The sequence below is a fragment of the Callionymus lyra genome, chromosome 4 (genome assembly GCF_982586985.1).
Source record: "Callionymus lyra chromosome 4, fCalLyr1.hap1.1, whole genome shotgun sequence".
NCBI classification, from domain to species: domain Eukaryota; kingdom Metazoa; phylum Chordata; class Actinopteri; order Syngnathiformes; family Callionymidae; genus Callionymus; species Callionymus lyra.
Window position 1 is genome coordinate 31,524,514 of NC_141821.1, and position 17,517 is coordinate 31,542,030.

At 38.2% G+C, this 17,517-nt stretch overlaps 1 protein-coding gene across 4 annotated transcripts in view; it reads right to left on the reverse strand.

Moving 5' to 3' along the window:
* The window catches only part of ablim2 (actin binding LIM protein family, member 2), a 33,859-nt gene extending 27,599 nt beyond the window's left edge, over positions 1-6,260 (reverse strand). For 2 of the 4 annotated variants that reach the window (XM_087789781.1, XM_087789780.1), the window contains exon 1: positions 6,052-6,256. In XM_087789781.1, coding sequence (XP_087645907.1) covers positions 6,052-6,067 — 16 coding nt within the window. In that variant the 5' untranslated portion in view covers positions 6,068-6,256. Of the gene's footprint in view, positions 1-6,051 lie in introns of all 4 variants that reach the window. The other 2 variants (XM_087789778.1, XM_087789782.1) reach the window with 2 other exon arrangements.
* Between the last annotated feature and the right edge of the window lie 11,257 nt (positions 6,261-17,517).

A 17,517-nucleotide genomic window follows, 5' to 3' on the forward strand; every position in this document is an offset into this window, starting at 1 on the left:
CGGGATCCCATGATGCCCTGCAACATTCCTGCTGTGAACCATCCATGGGGCAGAGGATCACAACGCTTATATTACCTTAGTGATGGCATTGTTGACAGAGATGTTGACCTTGGTGACTTCCATTTTAAATCCTGCATAAGAAGAACATGTGTTGTGCCATAGTTGCTTGCTGGCAGATAATGAGGCGCATCGACATTCAGAAGTTTGCGCTATAAAGTTTACATGTCATCTTCTCACCACGCAACTGTGACATTTTCCACTGAAACTAATTATTTAGAAAAATGGAATTCATGCGCTTACCTCAACATTATTTTTAATGATAATATTACCACACTACTATAATTTTAACATACTGTCATTATGGTATTACACTTCCTTAAAATTGATTACCAAAACATTAACATACTACCATAATATTAACATACTATCATAATATAAACAGACTTGGTTATTTGTTTTCTATTGCTTAATTTGTGTGTTATCTTATTTTATTATTGACTGACAATACAAGTTTCTGATTCTTATCCTATCATAATATCATCAAACTACCATAATATTAACATACTATCACAAAATAAAATATGAACATACTTCCATAATATTAACAAACTATAACAATACAAAATGTTAACATACTTCCATAATATTAACAAACTATAACAATACAAAATGTTAACATACTGCCATAATATTAACATACTATCATAATACAATGCAGATATCAATGCTTTATTTAATGTATTGTTTTGTCAGGTGACATTTTTACTGATTTATTTTTTAGAACATTATATTATACTAAAAAATAAAGAAATGCTTTATCTGTATTTAAAAAATAGGGGTCACAGTTGACCGGTTCAATAGCAGTATTATATTTAAGGGTTGATCTTTAGTTAATATCAGTAAAAAAAAAAGATTTTTTGTAAACTTGATTGAAATGAGCATCTTGACATGACAAGAGACACAGGCTAATGTTACTCCAGAGTAAATACATTTTTTTCCAAACAAAACACCTTTCAGACACCAACAATCCATAAAACTATATAAGTTATATAGATATTGTTTTTCTTTCTTCAGTAACAAATGTGTTTCTGTTGTCGGTAAGTCATTCGCCGCCCTCTAACTCCCCATCCAAACTTTCCTGGCCCCACGTGCCCATCATCTACCGACTCTCACACACACCATTAAGCCCCAAAATAATGCTGACAGGACGTATCATTTTCAATTGACAGGAAATTCTTGAAATACCTCTTTGATTTAAGTTTTTGGACACATTTTAATTACGTGTAACCATTTGTTTTTTGCATCTTTTATTTGTGATGAGATTTTATTGCAGGTAATTGTACATAAACTGCAACTCAACTGTATTGAGCGTTAATAAAGTGATCTGTGTGCTAACTAATGGGCCACTCTACAGTCTGCTGTATTTCTGGACGGTGTGACGTCATCTCCGGGAGCTCCACACACATCTTCAACACTATAAATCACAATATTCCAAATTAGTTCTATTCATCTCTGACATCCACCTGTGGAGTTACTCCTGCAACTTGACCTGAGGTCCCATTTGACCTTTGAACCTGAGGGCAGGATCTACAAACAGCCGACCTTTGACCACTTTGGTAAATGACACCTCGGCGCCCTCTTTGGCAAATCCTTTTAAAAGAAAGTGGCGAAAATGAAACTGCTGACTCCATGAGTTGTGTTAACGTAGATCACTGCACTGTTTGTACGTTGTAAGAGATAACAGAGCTACTTTGGAAACGATATGATCCGATACACATGATCCTCTAATGTGACTGGAATAACTGGATAATCTACATACTGTACATGTCAACCATCTGAGACACATCTAGCCACCTATTGAGCTACTAGTAAAACATGTTCCTGCCACTGATCTGTCAAACTCGTACTGTAGCCCTGAGCTAAATCTGGTCTTCCACGTAATTTTCTGAGTCCAGAATGTGTTTGAAATGTTGATGGTCTGCTCAGAATAAAAGCCCAGGCTAAATAAGACAGACGCCAACTATAGTAGTCCACACCTCTATTGAGAACTTTGGGTGAGGCTGAAGAACTTTTTTCGATCTGTTCAGACTAGCAGAAGAATTGTGAAAAAATGTTTTGCTGTTCAATCTGGATATGAAACTTAAGCATTAAATCAGGTGTGAATTTTGGATAATATTGTGAAAGAACATCAAGATTATTTTACAGTCTTTTCTCTTCAAATGTATCTGTTTGAAAATCCTTTTTCCAATGAAAATCTTTTTTCCAAAGGAGATCTTCAGAGGGATGAATAAAGTTAATCTAATCTAATCTAAACAAAGGTTTGATTAAACTCTAGAGGAGAATGTATTTCTTTGACTGTATCACTTATAGTTTACTCAAATAATTATCATCTGTGGCAAAAACAAAGGGGGATTATAGTGTGAGAACACCAACTAGTTGTTCCTGTTTGGGATTGTGGGTCCTGAGATCCTCTCGTTCCTGACCACCATACTAATAATATGGAGATAAACTGTTCGGCCTGAATGGTTCTCTTGCTACAAATCCCCCATATAAGTAATAATTCTGCAACAAACCGATCCAGAACGAAAGATTTAAGTGGTATAGTTCCTCCTCTTCTTCAATCTTTCTCTTGATAAAACTGCTGCAGGACTAGAAGATCTGTCTTCAACAGTAGATCTACTAAATAAGTACACTGTTATGCAGATGATCTGCACTTAATACTAGACTATGCAGAAGCCTGAGAGCTATTTATGATTCATCTTCATCATCATTTATTCTTTCCTCTACTATCGCCTCACAGGGAAAAGCAAAGACCTTAAGAGGACACGAAAACACATAACGTTTTCACATCCTTGCTGCGATGACGCATATAGGGAATATATTACAACTACAACTTTGGTTTGCTAGAAATTGGTAACAGACACTGTGATGGCTCTCCTCCTTATCAAATGGCTCCAGCAATCTGTGACCAAAGATGGCAGAGAGTATTGGTCTTGAGGGTTTGGTGCAAGGTTTTGACCAAGAAATTGCAGAACGTTTAATGCAGGTAGGTATGAAGATGAGTCTCAAAAATTCAATGACCTTGATTTATTTACCATGAAGAAAAAGCCTTGGTCGGAAATAATCTTCAGTAGACTTTAAATATAACAGTTAGATAACCGACTTGAAATACATATAATCACAGCAAAAGATAAGAACTTTGGCAATAAAAGAGCAAATAAAAAGTAAAAGTGTGTATATTTTCTGCTCTGCTTGAGTCCATAAATGGAAAATAAAACACCCACAAATAAGAACGACACATCAAATCAACCCAAAAAGAAAGGAGTCTGAATGTTTATTCAGATACTGACACATCTGCTTAAATTTAAAGTAGATTGTAAACCTTTCTGTATCGTAGTCGTGACAAGTTCCATGTGCAAAACAAATCTGGAGCAACAATGGATGTAAAAAAAAAAACTCAAATGAGCCGACAAAGATAAAAATAACCTCAATAATCCTTGGAGCATTTTAGAGGAAGAAGGGCGGGCGGACAAGAAGCTGTCATCACCAGTCTGGCAAGGTAAGTGTGCACGAACGTAGCTGAGGTCACGTGACCAGGGGGAAGATGACGCAGCAGAAAATTGCAGACTGCCATGTGAGGAAGGTATGTGGAGGTCATTTGTTTCATCTGAACAGGCATGACTCGTGGACAGAAGCTCTGTGTAATGGACCCGAGCAACACTGAAGATTGATCAGCTCATTCCTGGGTTGCTTTAAAAGTGCACACTCACTGAGGTCGCAGCTCCTCAGAGTATGATGGAGTCTTACGGTGACGAAGCAGCATTTGAAAGCAGAAAAGAAGCTCAGATGAAAACATCAGTTTTGAAATCTAACTATTAGAGAAGAAACGTTGTCATTCTTGGATTTCAAATCTAACCTAAAGTAGATGAAGATGGAGCTTGCTGCTCTGTATTCTATCCATCAGTTGTCAACAGAGCAGCACAATAGAAGAAGTGAAGTGTCTCTGACTCATCACTACTGTACAACCTTTTGTTTTTGACTGAATGTTCAAGACTGAAGCATCACTATATCAGCGCTGGAGTCTGCGATCTGATCAAGTTTTATCAATCAGATCTCACAGATTCAATACTATCTGTGCTTTCTTCTTCTTCTACTACTCCAAAAATAAGAAAAACACAAACTGTCAGTAGATCATAAAGTAGCTCAGAGACACAGAAAACTTGATTAAAAAACTTTCATCGCTTATTACTTCAGTATTTGCTATTATTAGCTCTTCCAGGGAGTTGTTGTTGTTTTGATTGGGTTTGGTCTTGTCTTTTAGTAAAATGTCTCCTTGTCTAATGATTTTGAATCTGTTTGGAGAAAGCAGTAATAAAAAGGAAAGACAGACAGATGGTTACATAAAGAAGTTCTTCTAGAGTTGAATTAAAGGCTTGCTCTGGTTGGCCTTCAAACCGCTGAGCTAACAAAAGATGATGATGGTGACTATGTTATTATGCATTGTAAATATTTTCTTCGATTTCCTTGGATTTGATTTTGAAATAGAATCCTGTTCTGTGATTCAATTCAATTCTTGAATCATGAAAGTTGATTTATTTATTTGAAGCTGTCTTCTTGGGCCATGTATCTGCTGTCATAGTAAGTCATCTAGTGTCGGACCGACCTAAAGAAGTACTTTAAGCAGCATTTAAAAAGGTGAGTTGACCATTTTAGAAGACAAATGCCAGGAAAGTGTGTGATCTACGAGTCACAGGACGAGTGTAGAGATGGTTGAAGCACCCGAAGACCCTGGAACTGAACAAATATAAGTCGTCAAAGATGATAGAAGAAACTTAATCGATGATTTCCAAAAAAGGAACCGGTGCCCGATAGCGTGGCCAAAATAACGTGGTCACTAGATATTCTCAATTGAAATACACTCTCAAGTCAACAGCTTAACGTGGCCCTTCAATAGTACTCTTAAGCCTCGACTTCCCCTTGAACTATTTAAAGCCCTGCAATGAAATCGACGAGCAACATGTGGGGTTTGTTTACTGTCCAGAATAGTGACCTGGCGTCGCCGTGACTGCTGACTTCCAGCCAGTTGTTGCGTCACACCCCTGAGATACGCTGTCCTTGACTGGATCACAGACATTGTGCCGAACGACATGGCAGTGACTGTAAAAGTCCAAAAGTCTAAAGGTGTGAGACCTCGGAGCTGATGATGTCATCCGCTCTTTAGACATTCTCGCAAACAAAAGCACCTCTAGAGTGTGTCCGTGTATAATTACGTGGAAAGAATGTGGCTGGAAGCACGTGGCAAGTGTGTGTGTGGGTGTGTCAGCAATATGTTCTCACCACCAGACTTAAGTAGATTTGTCACATAGTGTTGGCAGCAAACACGCCTCACTGCTGTGTGGTTCACAGTTACACTCACTTTTAGCAAAGGGGTAAATATATTTCAGAATGCACTTCAATCATAATGTCCCAGTGTATTTTAATCCAGCCATATTTTCGGTGTATTTTCTCTTAATACCACTCTGTATATCACACTAATTCAGTAGAGAATGAAGAAGTATAATGTTATTTTTTTCCAGTGCAGATATTCTCACTAATAGACATTATTACTTAAAAGATACTCTTCATTTAAGTTCCAGCCAGAGACCTTAAATCATGATGGCAATATGGAAGTCCTTTCCGCTCAGCCTTAGTAAACATCTCACATGGCTGAGCTCCCGGTGTGAGCGGGGCAGGCAGAGAACCAAGTCAACAGTGCACTTGCCAGGTAGGTTGAAGGCAGCAGACCAGCAACCTGCAGCCGTCAGCTCGGTCTTGTCATCCACCAGGAGGAAGTTCTGAACTGTGTTGACTTATGTTACATAATGGCAGGGCTGCCGGGCCGCAGGTGTGACATTTACATAGAAACACTCATGCGGAAAAACTTCTTTTCTTTTTATTTAAAAAATGTTTTAAATACCTTTAAAGCTCAACGATACACAACAAGTGTATTCAGACATGTGAGTCAAGGCTTAATCTGAAACCAAATAAAACGTCCAGAAGTGTCATTATTACCTGTCTCCTCCGGCATGGTCACTCCGTCCTTCTATCCTGCTCTGTTTTAAGTCCTTTACGGCTGAGAATATCTGGCAATATCCAAACAGTCTTCAGGGAGCTGGGCGAGTGTTGCGACACATCCTCGGCACGCTCTGGTGTGATAATAAATGTCAGTGTGAGTGCTCTGACTGACACTATCTGAGGAATTAACCGCAACTCATGTGACTCCTTATGTCTCTTCCTCTCTCTCTCTCTCTCTCTCTCTCTCTCTCTCTCTCTCTCTCTCTCTCTCTCTCTCTCTTCCTCCTTCTCCCCTCCCTTAGTTATTCCAGCAATCTGTTAAAAATAGAAGCGTATGGAGCTGAAAGAGAATGACACCTCCATTTGGAAATCTGTCACTGGGCGTGTTTCCCAGTCCGACCAGCCTTCTGAGAAGCTCCACTGATATCTGGTGTTTACTATTCAACATTAGACAATAATAAATTAGACAACATACAACAAGTCCTTTGAGCTTTTACCTGCCTCAAACTTGTTTTCAATTCATAGCAGCAGCTTGCTGTCATTGTTTGTACACGGAAGTGTTGTCAAACTGCCTGAAGGCTTGAGCTTAAAAGCCCTCTGAGGTATAGCTTGAATGGTTTGTTATTGTCTACAAATAGTTCATATTATGTTAGCAGGTTTAAAGTAGTTTACCATTTTCATCTTCAATGAATACAATACATCTAAAAGATGATTAAATGTACAATATGTTTAGCTTCAATTGTCAAAAACTATGATTTTATGTTTCATGTAGTAGGGCCTCTGCATTTAAAAGTTAATAAATGAAGCAAACATAATTTATATATTCTATGCATCTCTTAAAATGTATATTTGATGCAGATGCTGAGTCAGTCTCCAGCAACACTAGGCTTAACAGTCTTCCGTGGCAACACAAATGACTACACACTCTATAAAAGGCACATAACTACAGTCACAATCCTGATAAGTCTGAAGTTATGAATGTTTGGAAGAATTCCTGAAATACAGAACTATGGTGCAGATGATGCTCTGATGAGTCAGAGTAACTGTGCTTCACTGCATTAAGGTCAACAGTTGAAATATCGTATCATACTTTTGAGGTTTGTATATTTCTGTGCCACAGTTCACATTTTCATCTTCAATCTGCATTGAAGATATTCCTATGTTTTAACTGAGATGTCCTTGTTCAATGCTTGCCATGAAGATAATGGAGAAACTGATAAGAAAACAAAATCAAGGCCAACAAGACTTTCTGAAATTATTTCTTCAATGTTTCCTCCATGATGCATAGCTTTTGTTAACATTTGACATACTATGATTTTTTTTTTAAAAGGAAAATGTTTTGCTTTATTTTCTGATTTAAAAAAAAGAGAAATCTCCTGTAGTGTAGAGTATTTCCTGTTGTACATTACATTTTGTGTAATGATTAAACATAAAATACAGATGTATTTAGATTATTTTAGGATCTGCAGCCCAAAACCAGTTGAAGAAGAGTAAAAACAAAATTCTATAAAACACTGAGGTTATACAAAAAAACAAAACTAGTACATTGTATATGGATCATGGTACCCTCAAGATTGATTCAAAGTCCTAACTTACATCAGAACCAGTTTTATACTTGAAACACAACACCAATCCTTGGAGTTCGTATGACATCTCTGTACTATTTTCTCTGTATGTTTTTACCTCAAATTTTGACCTCTACTAAATAAAGAACACAAAGTTGAAAATGAGAATAAACACATTAATATCATTAATGAAATTTAACGAAAAATCAAATTGTATTCTTGAAACTACATGTCCACCGTCGATGTCAAGCAACTATATGTTGACTCCTGATCCTACTTGTCTCAAACTATATGTGTAACAAGGGTGCTACATTCATAACTTCTGTTCTAACCATTTCAACAATGTCTGAGGCGACCACAAACATTCGGTACTCTGTCTCTGACTGCCACTTCATTGTGAGGTGTAAGTAGAAAGTCACTTTGTTTACTATCTATTGCTGCACATTTCCTGATGGAACTTTGTGTCGACTCAAGGACAAAAAAAACAATGAGCTATTTCTTCAGTGTGGCTGAGGTCATGGAATTTAGTCATTGTACACGTCCAGGTTCAAACAATGTCGGAGGTGACACGGGTCGTAAATCAAGACTTGATTGAAAGCAGGAAGGCTCACGATGGCTTTTCCTCAGCGGAGAACAATAGTCAACATGCAAGACATTATGAATCTGTACACGATCCAAAAATACAGAAGTTTGGTGGATTTAATAAATCATGTTACAAGAACACGAGCACCGACTGAGTTTAACTCAACAACTCGAAAATGAATCGGATTACTGGCTGGTGCTTATAGACTAGATTTAACTCTCAGCATTGATTGAGCCTGAGTGGGATCAATATCCAGGAATGTGAAACACTTTCCAGCCAAGATTTTCCACAAATGATCTTCCTATGAACTATTAAAGTGTTACAGGATTGTTCAGATCTGTTTCTACATTTCTCTTAAATAAGAAAAAAGTTGGTTGGTAGTTGCAGGTCACATGATGAGTAATTGCTGCAACATTGATCTGCTATTTGCGTGTTATTTTTGGCAGTTTATTGAAGTATGAAAGATTTGGTCGCCCCCTACTGGTTCAACTACTTTTTGAATGGATTGTAGCAAAGCCACATTTTAAATGTAATAATCAAGATGGATCACAGATCTCAACTTTTGTGATCCCTAATTAAATAAATTGTGCAGCCCTAATTCATAATTAATAATAATTAATTAATTCATAATTAAGTAAGTAATAATATTTATTTTAACATGCAGCAAAAATTTAAGAATCCTAGGTCATTAAATAGCATTACTGGGAACACTTGATTCTTGTAACAATACCAACATTTCAGTAGTTGATACCAGTACTAGTACATTATTTCGATACTACCACAAAAAAGCAGGTATTCTTGTATTTGTAGCGTGTTGGTACTGAATTGCAAAGTATCGGTTCTTGTGACTACTTGATTCGGGGTAGAGCCAGAAAAAATGAGGGGATCATCTACCGTTGCTGTCTGTCTATGGTAGTGACATTCACACTTGAACATCTATTTTCTAGTCCCGCGACACAATAGTTACTTCCACAGTGGTTATGCAACAAGAAAGATTGATCAGTTGACAGGACAAAGGATCAGAAAGTGAGCGACTCGAAGCTTCATCACGTAAATAACAACTAGAAGTTATGGACATCATCAGTTTCAATCCTTTGTTGGACAATGTTAATGACATGACTCATATCCAAGTTTAAATAACTTGATTTGCATATACAACCATAACAAAGTAGACCTGCAGCGTTTTCTTTTTCATTCTACAATCAACATCAGATTCCGGAGGAACCAGAAACTGGATCAACAATAATCATTTCCTGGTTCAGTGTGAGGTTCATGCATTATTGACAATCCTCAGTCAGATGTTAATACTGTGGTTAAATACTTTCAATAAGACGTGTTCAAGATAATTAAGCACATTTTTATATTGCTAGCAGATATCTCTCACTTTTTTTCATTTTATTTGTTTTCCAGCTAAAAGTATTTTGGGATTTATTTCACTTAATTATGTATTTAGCACATAGCTGTTACAGATGGTTTTGCAAGATGATTCACTTCATATGATGAAGTGCTTACAGAGATGTAAAGTGACTCTTTTAAAGACAAGACTATATGTGTGTATGTGTGTTCGGTGCTGAGAAAGATTGGCCCCATATCCGAGGGTTAATTCTTTCATCTGACTAATACTGGGATTAATTTTGCTCTTACAGATCTTAACGTCGGTTTAATTTAAGTAATCTCTGAATAATTTTCAGTTGAGTTTGTGCAGGTTAAATATTAGTTTAAGTTGCTAAATCTCACTCATCCTTACTTTTTATACATGGAAAGCACTTTGAAATAGAGGAGAACCTACATAGACATATTGGATCATCTTCAAGTTGCCTTCAGATGGTCCTGGAGCATCTATTGAAGATGCAGACGACAACAACTGGTTCCTAAATGCCTACAGTGTCCACCGTCAAAGTACAGAGAAGGAGTCCTAGTTCTGTCAAGATTGTCAATGAGGTCAACAACTTCACATCACAACAAAGCCAAGGACTAAAAATGTCTACGACCCACACACTGATCCCAACTACCAGTTGTTCTCTGTCCACCAGTAAGATGTGCACCTGCTCCTCAGACCAGTTATTTAGAACTCAAGAAGCCTCTTCGATGAGAGTTAAAAAATCTTCCAAAAACTCTATAAAGTCCTGCTGCCTTGCTTTAGAACCCTCTGGATAACTATGACCTGAATATGTGACGCCCGAAATGAACTTTCCCCCTCTGTCGGCTCTTCCTTCTCTCATGGGCCTCAAACTGTGACGGATCATGAGCAGGGCACCAACAAAGAGACTCCTCAGTAAATGGAAGGAAGCGTTCCACTTACAATGAACCACAGGCCATTTGCAGACCAACCATGTGACTGAACCAGTGCTGAAAAAGAGAGTATGAAAGAGGAACTGATTTACAGGAGCCTTATAAAATGCTGAAATCCTTTGAACGTAAACTGAATACTCCTCCTCCCACGACTAGAGGGGCATCCAAATGAAATCTCGACAAGCTAACTCAACTCAACCTCCACTACTAATGTGAGATTTCCTCTCCAGCATTATCACTCAGGGCTTCCCGAGGACAAGGGACAGGAACTAGATCTGCTTCACAGTCAGCTGTAAACCGTACAAGTGCTGTCTTCTTGTGTACTTTTAAGATTTACTCAGAAGAAACCATTATTAGCATTAACAATGGAGTTTAATTTTTCTGGACAATTAACATTGCTTGGCCAAATAACAACTGAAGCCTTGTCGGGGTCAAAAAAGTAGACTAAGCTTTTAGTAACGAAACAAAACACCCTCCATCGTAGACCCTTGAGAAGGGCCAGGGGGCTAAAGGCCAAAGTACTCCAGATTGATCCGATTAGGGTCCAAGTCTTTGAGGAAAATCACTGTGTGGTTCCGATTCCGGAGCAGACTTGGGCACTAACGAGAAGAGGGATTTTAAAGGGTTCCACTTCAAAGAAATAGAAGGTCAGATCAGTTGGAGGGCGAGAGTGGATAACACAAGGAGACAGCAGTACCTAAAGAACGCTGATGATGTGGGTTAGACCTCTTTAAACATTCTGGCCAGAACTAAACCCAGGCCAAGGCAGGAAATGACATCAGCATTTGTAGCTTTAAGTCTAAACGTTAAAAATTTGGAGCAGAAATTTTTATCTTAATTCACTAACATCTGGTCAAATATACAGTTGTTTTTTTTATTTAATCTATAGTTCATTGCTAGAGATAATTATAATAATGTCCAATGATGCACTGCAAACGTATATGGTATCTGTAACAGCGAAATGTTTCAATCAAATTATACTTCCAGATTAAATATGAGCATTTTTGTTGCAAAGAACATGTTGAGTTCTTCTCTATCTTCCTCATTGGTGACCTCACTTCCACGCACTACTTTAGAAGGCTGTCTTGTCAGACTTAAGCAGGTTATTGAGTCAACAAACCCAAGACTAGTTCAGCACACAGTTCATTTTAGCACATTATCTAAGGTATCAGACTAAAACCAATCATAAAAGTTAATAAAATACTTGTGTTGTTTGGTCATTTAGTGAGTTGTACTTTTTGCTCAAGTCAGAAAAAAGAGCCTAGTAAATTTAGTAACTATGGCAACCACGGTGATGTAACTAACAATCTGGATTATACAAACTATGATCTGGAGGGAAATAATAAATGACGAAACACCAACAATCAAGATATGAGTGTATAATGCTTTGTTTGGAAATCATAATCAACTGTTTTAATTATTGTCTTAATTATAATACATGTGGTTTAAAGTAGTGCCACAGTTTAAATATATAGTATTTATTTGTCTGAAAAGCCCTTTTTTTAAATTGTTCAGAGATACGCATTTACAAAGTCATACTAGATGACAAAAAAATCCTGTTCCAATTATTTAACTAACCTTTTTTTTTTTCCTAACCAAACAGAATCTACATTTGGAAGTGAGAGAACGTTGGATAGTAATGTTTGGTAAGTAAAAGCCCAAATCCTCATCTGGACCCTTTTAAAATTCTCCTAATCTGGGAAAACATTCTAATCCCTGACAGCACAGTGTTGCAGTGCATCGTTGCTCTGGTCCAAACTTTATTTACATGTTCTACCAAAAACATCTTGTTCTGATGAAACTATGGAGTTTCTTGAATGACCAAATGAAAACTGAATTATTGATCAATATACTAATATTCATATATTAATTATAATCAAAGTAATGTTTTATGTATCCATCATTTTAATCTAAATTAAAATGTTATTATAAATGTTTAACTATTTCTACTTTAAATGCTATTTTTAATTTAAAATATATATATTAGTCTATGAATGCTAGAAAACCCATTAATATTTTTCTGTTTGTTGCTTTATTTCCTGCTCCAAAAGTGGATTCAACAAATTCCCCATCACCTCTCTGCTGCTAAACTAAAACAAGGGTATAGTTCATCATCATCACGCGGTCTGGACAGATGTGTCCCCACGACAACAGGAAAACACTCTCTGTTGATGGGAAATGTGACTGAATGAATAATTCAGTAAAGCTCATTGATCTTTTCTCTCTGTGCTTCAGTTTCAGATCCATTTTTAAAGTGCACTGCTCCGTCTGAAGGCAAGTGTTCCCATGATGCACCGCGGTGAGGAGGACAACATTTAAATGTCCTTGACATTTAACCCCAGAAACTGGATGTCTGATCTTGATCATCTATGCATGTATTCTCTCATCATATTGTTGATATTTCAGTGGCGTGGATCCTTGGCTTCACGTCTCCTCACGTAAACATCAGTGTGTCTCCATTAAATCATCTTTTTCAAAGGTAAACACTTTCTACCATCACAAGTATGTCCAACAAAGCTGAGACTCAATTACCGCAGCAAGTGTTTGATAAGAAATGTTCTTTTTTTATATTGTTCTGGTTGTGCTGGTGTGGAACTGTGAACTGCAGTCTTAACAGGAACAGTTTGAATCAGAATATAAAACAGCAACATTTCCTTCTCAACAAGATAAGAGGATATGGTATTATTCCAGAATCATGATTCTACAGCACTGGACACACCTAACAGGCTCATTCAAAGTGATTTTCCGCTTTAACTGACACTCGTTACAGCAATGACGGTCACACGTTTCTCTTCGATGAGATGATTGGTTCTTGTCATAATATGAAATCTAACAGTCGTCCAATAAGGCTGTGTTTCAACATGACTCGACCAACTCCAATTAAAAAAGTCAAAAAACTCCACATGGTAACTCAGACCAGACTCACCTGTGAAGTGAAAACCATGTTCTTGAATTCATCAAGAAAAAGCTAAAAGTCTGAAAACCAGTAGTTAGAAAAAAGGTGGATACTTGGAAACTAGACTATATGTTTTCAGTTATTTCAAATGTGTTTGTTGAGTACATAATTCCTCGTGTATAGGTTTAATGTCTTCAGTGATAACCTACGATCTACAAAGTCATGAAAATAAAGACCACACAGAACAATAGGGTATCTCCAAACTGTATGTCAAGGTTTATGAGTATGTTTTGTTCTAGTGTAGTTGTGTTCTGATAAGCTTCTCAAAGATAATATCTTGTGAGTCATGTCTTGACACACGTGTCATACTGTCAACACGGCTAAATAAATGATGTTACGTTACCTTACAGACACAAGAAAACATTGATTTAGACTGGATCTGCCTAAAAGCTAAAAGCTAACTTTGTCGACACATAGTTGTGTTTACATGTTGTCAACAATGAATTCAAATTATCTAGGAGGAGAAGAATAGCAAAGTAATGCTAACACAAGTGGATCTACAACTTGGAATATGTTAAATGTTCAATTTAATTTTTATTTAACGCGCTGATGATTTTGTGTCAGTAAAGATGTAATGCCTGAGCAACATTAAACCTCCCTTCTCATAACACAGCAGACAGTTTTAAACATTCTGCTTTCTATTAATCTCGTCTTCCTTATAAAGTCGCCTCATGAAAAATCTCGGGGTTTTATAGCCGACACATGCTGGAGGTGCATGAACAGAACAGGGAACATAACTGGCCCCGGAATGTCGGACCTAGGACACGATGGCTGCTGTCGCGCTGAAATGTCGCCCCGTCGACATGTTTAAAGAGGCGCCGGTCATGTGACATGCAGTGTCATATCAGGACACATGTATCATGATACGATCAAATTGACTCAGGCGTGGACATTTTAAATTGATTTTGACTGACAATCAGAGGCAACTTGAGGCGTAACATCAATCTGACGACGCAAATAAACAACATTCCAACACGGAGACTCCGTCTAGAACAGCAGAGAGCAGGGAAATGTCACAAGCTTCGGCCACATTGCTGGTTTAATTACAGCTATGTGTGTGTGTGTGTGTGTCATTGTGTGTGTGCGTGTAGTGATGTGTGTGTGTCATTGTGTGTGTGTGCGTGTAGTGATGTGTGTGTGTCATTGTGTGTGTGCGTGTAGTGATGTGCACGCCGCCGTCAGCTGAAACACCGTCTGCATCCATAGCAGCAATTGTTGACTCCAGCTGGAAGTTAAAGCCATCTGACATGAGTGTGGGACCGGGGTGAGCAACCATATTATATAATGGGCCAAATGACAGGGTTTGACTTTTACATGAGGCTGTCAAGACAAAAAAACAGACGGATAAACACTTGGAAACATGAGCTTTAGAAACAAGAACGTATAAAAACAAGGCTGCAATGTCACTGTGAAAATCAGATATAAACTATATTTTTTAATTGAATATTACATGTTATATGAAGCTAGCATGAAAAAAAATGCATAACAAATATTTAAAAATAAAATATAACTTTTCTACATGATCCGTCTGATAGTTTCACTTTGACTGGCGACTCAAAGGGACACATGTGGTCCTCAGGCAACACTTGTCATAGCTTGACATGGTTTCTTTCTCACACGTGAGCATGCGTCAGCGTGCTGACAGACACACACACACATCAGGAACATGCTAACTCCAGCAGCGCTCAGCTTCACCAGATGACAGAGGAAACAGTAATGACACAAGTGTGTGTGCATGAGTTTGCTGGAGTTTATCGTAAGAGATTCTCAGTCATTATCCGGCTCAACTCTGTCATGATGTCGTGGGAGTTGTTGACATTATTGAGAAGATTGGAAGCAAAACCTGTGGTTAACAGTTGTGTCTTGATGTTGATGGACCTGCAGCTACTGGTCTCAATTTATAATGTAAAAAATAAAGTTTCCTGGTAAGTTCCATGTGAAGCTAAAGTCATTTGACTGACTTTGTTTCAGGCTCTAGTCAGATTATAAAAAAGTGTTTTAAAATTGTATTCATCAGGCCATAATGTTTGTCTATTTCTGTGTAGATTAAATTGCTAAAGATTTGCTACAGAAGACTCGCTCGAGAGCATTAGCAGTACAGTTATTACACTCTAACTTTTACTGTAATATATGTGTATTACAGCAGCTTGGGGTCAGTTTCCACAGGGCAGGTTGCTAACACTGCGAACTGCGACATTTTGGGATATATTTATTTATGCAGGTATATTTTACAAGTTTAAACATGAGTCAAACTCCAAAGACAGCATAAGCCAGATGCTGTAGATATAACATTTCCTAATATATCCTTAGGTCATTTGGCATGACTAAAATAAACAAGTGTTTAAGCTAAGCTAATATAAAAGTTGTTTGATTTGAACTTACTTTAAAAATATTTTAAAGATGAACTAGTTTGACCAACACAAAGTAGTACGATTAGCTTTTCATTTGACTCTTGTTGTCTTATCAAAGTAATATCTGGTGTGTTGGTGAGACACAACACTTATTTTATCACAGAGGCTGCGCATGACATTTGAACAGGGCTGACAGCGGCCCCCCAGCCTGACATTGAACATGTCTGACCTAACGGCAAATAATGTAAGTAAGTACGTAAGTCATTTCTATTGGTAGAGCGCTTTTCAAGACCAGGGTCACAATACTCAATAAAATATATACTTTAAAGGGCAAGATAACACCGAGAACGCCACAGAAGTTCCAAAAAATCAAGGAAAAGCCTGAACAAATAAAAACGTCTTCAGATGTTTCTTGAAGGAGTCAGTGTGTCTTAAATAGATCTTGGCCCTCAATTATATCATCAGTATGTGTCTGTTTGTACAACTCTTTTTTAATTCAAATATTTACATTAGAAAACGTGTGTAAGCCCCGCCCACGGAAAATGCTTAATTTTTCTGGAAATTAAATCTTGTTTATCATAACCACGCCCACTCTACTGTGGTTGGTCAAGCATCAAGATTCGTCACCACATGTCATCAATCCCGGAGGTCTCCACCTCCAAGGGACTCGTTGTATAAACAAAGCGTGTGCTGGAGATGGAGAGAAGACATTATTACATCTTACGAACTCTGTTCTCGTAACCTCTCGTTCGCCGAGATTAAAGCATAAAGTAATAAGTAGAAAACATGGTCATGATGAGAGACTTACTACATCTTGGAGAGAAAGATTTCAACATTTGAATCATGACAGTCAAGAGAGTCGGGTTCTCACATTAGTTGCTCTTTAATAAGTAACAGAGATACTGATTCTGTGTTATTATGGTGTGTATGCTGCACAGCAGAGGAGGAAACACATGTGTGCTGCCTCCTCCTCCTCGGGGACAAAGGGCAGCAGTGACAGACCTCCTGATGCTGCAGACCAGCCCTGGGAAGGAGCTGCTAAACACACACAGGGAGGCTGTCTGCACCCACCCAACATTAGGACGAGCACAGTGGACAGAACCCAGAATAGAACTGAAGCGACGCTGATCCCTTCATTGAATCCTGAACACAGTATGTGTTGTTTACAATGTGAACATGTCTGCACATGCTCAGTGCTGCACAATAGAAGCCCATCTAATAACCTTCATTATGGGAAATGGTTTTAATTCCCAACAGGATTTAAAGAATAAAAATAACAATCCTGATCTCACCAGTGCTGCTCATGGTCCACTTTAGGTGTTTCCTCCAATCAGATGCTGCTCAATAAACAAGCCAGGGTCCAGCCTGGGTGGTCATGGGTGATGCTGCAGCGTGCAGGGTGTGGGGGGCTGAGGATGAGGATGAGGGTGATGAAGGGTCTCCTCTTCCGCCTCACCGAGCCTCCTCAGGCCGCCCTGGACTCAAGACAGATGCCGCCTTGACAGGATGATGTTCCGCATCCACTGCAGGGCTGCGTACTGAGTGGGGTCGAGTGAGAGGGGTGTGCGCATGCACAGCGCACATGCGCAGAAATCAGAGATGTGGCGTTCGCGAACGACTTGATTGATTTGAACGACTCTTTTTGATAAATGGTTCTTCAGTTACGAGGCGTTTGTTTGTGAGTCATACCCGTGTAAACATGTTCCCACACTCCTT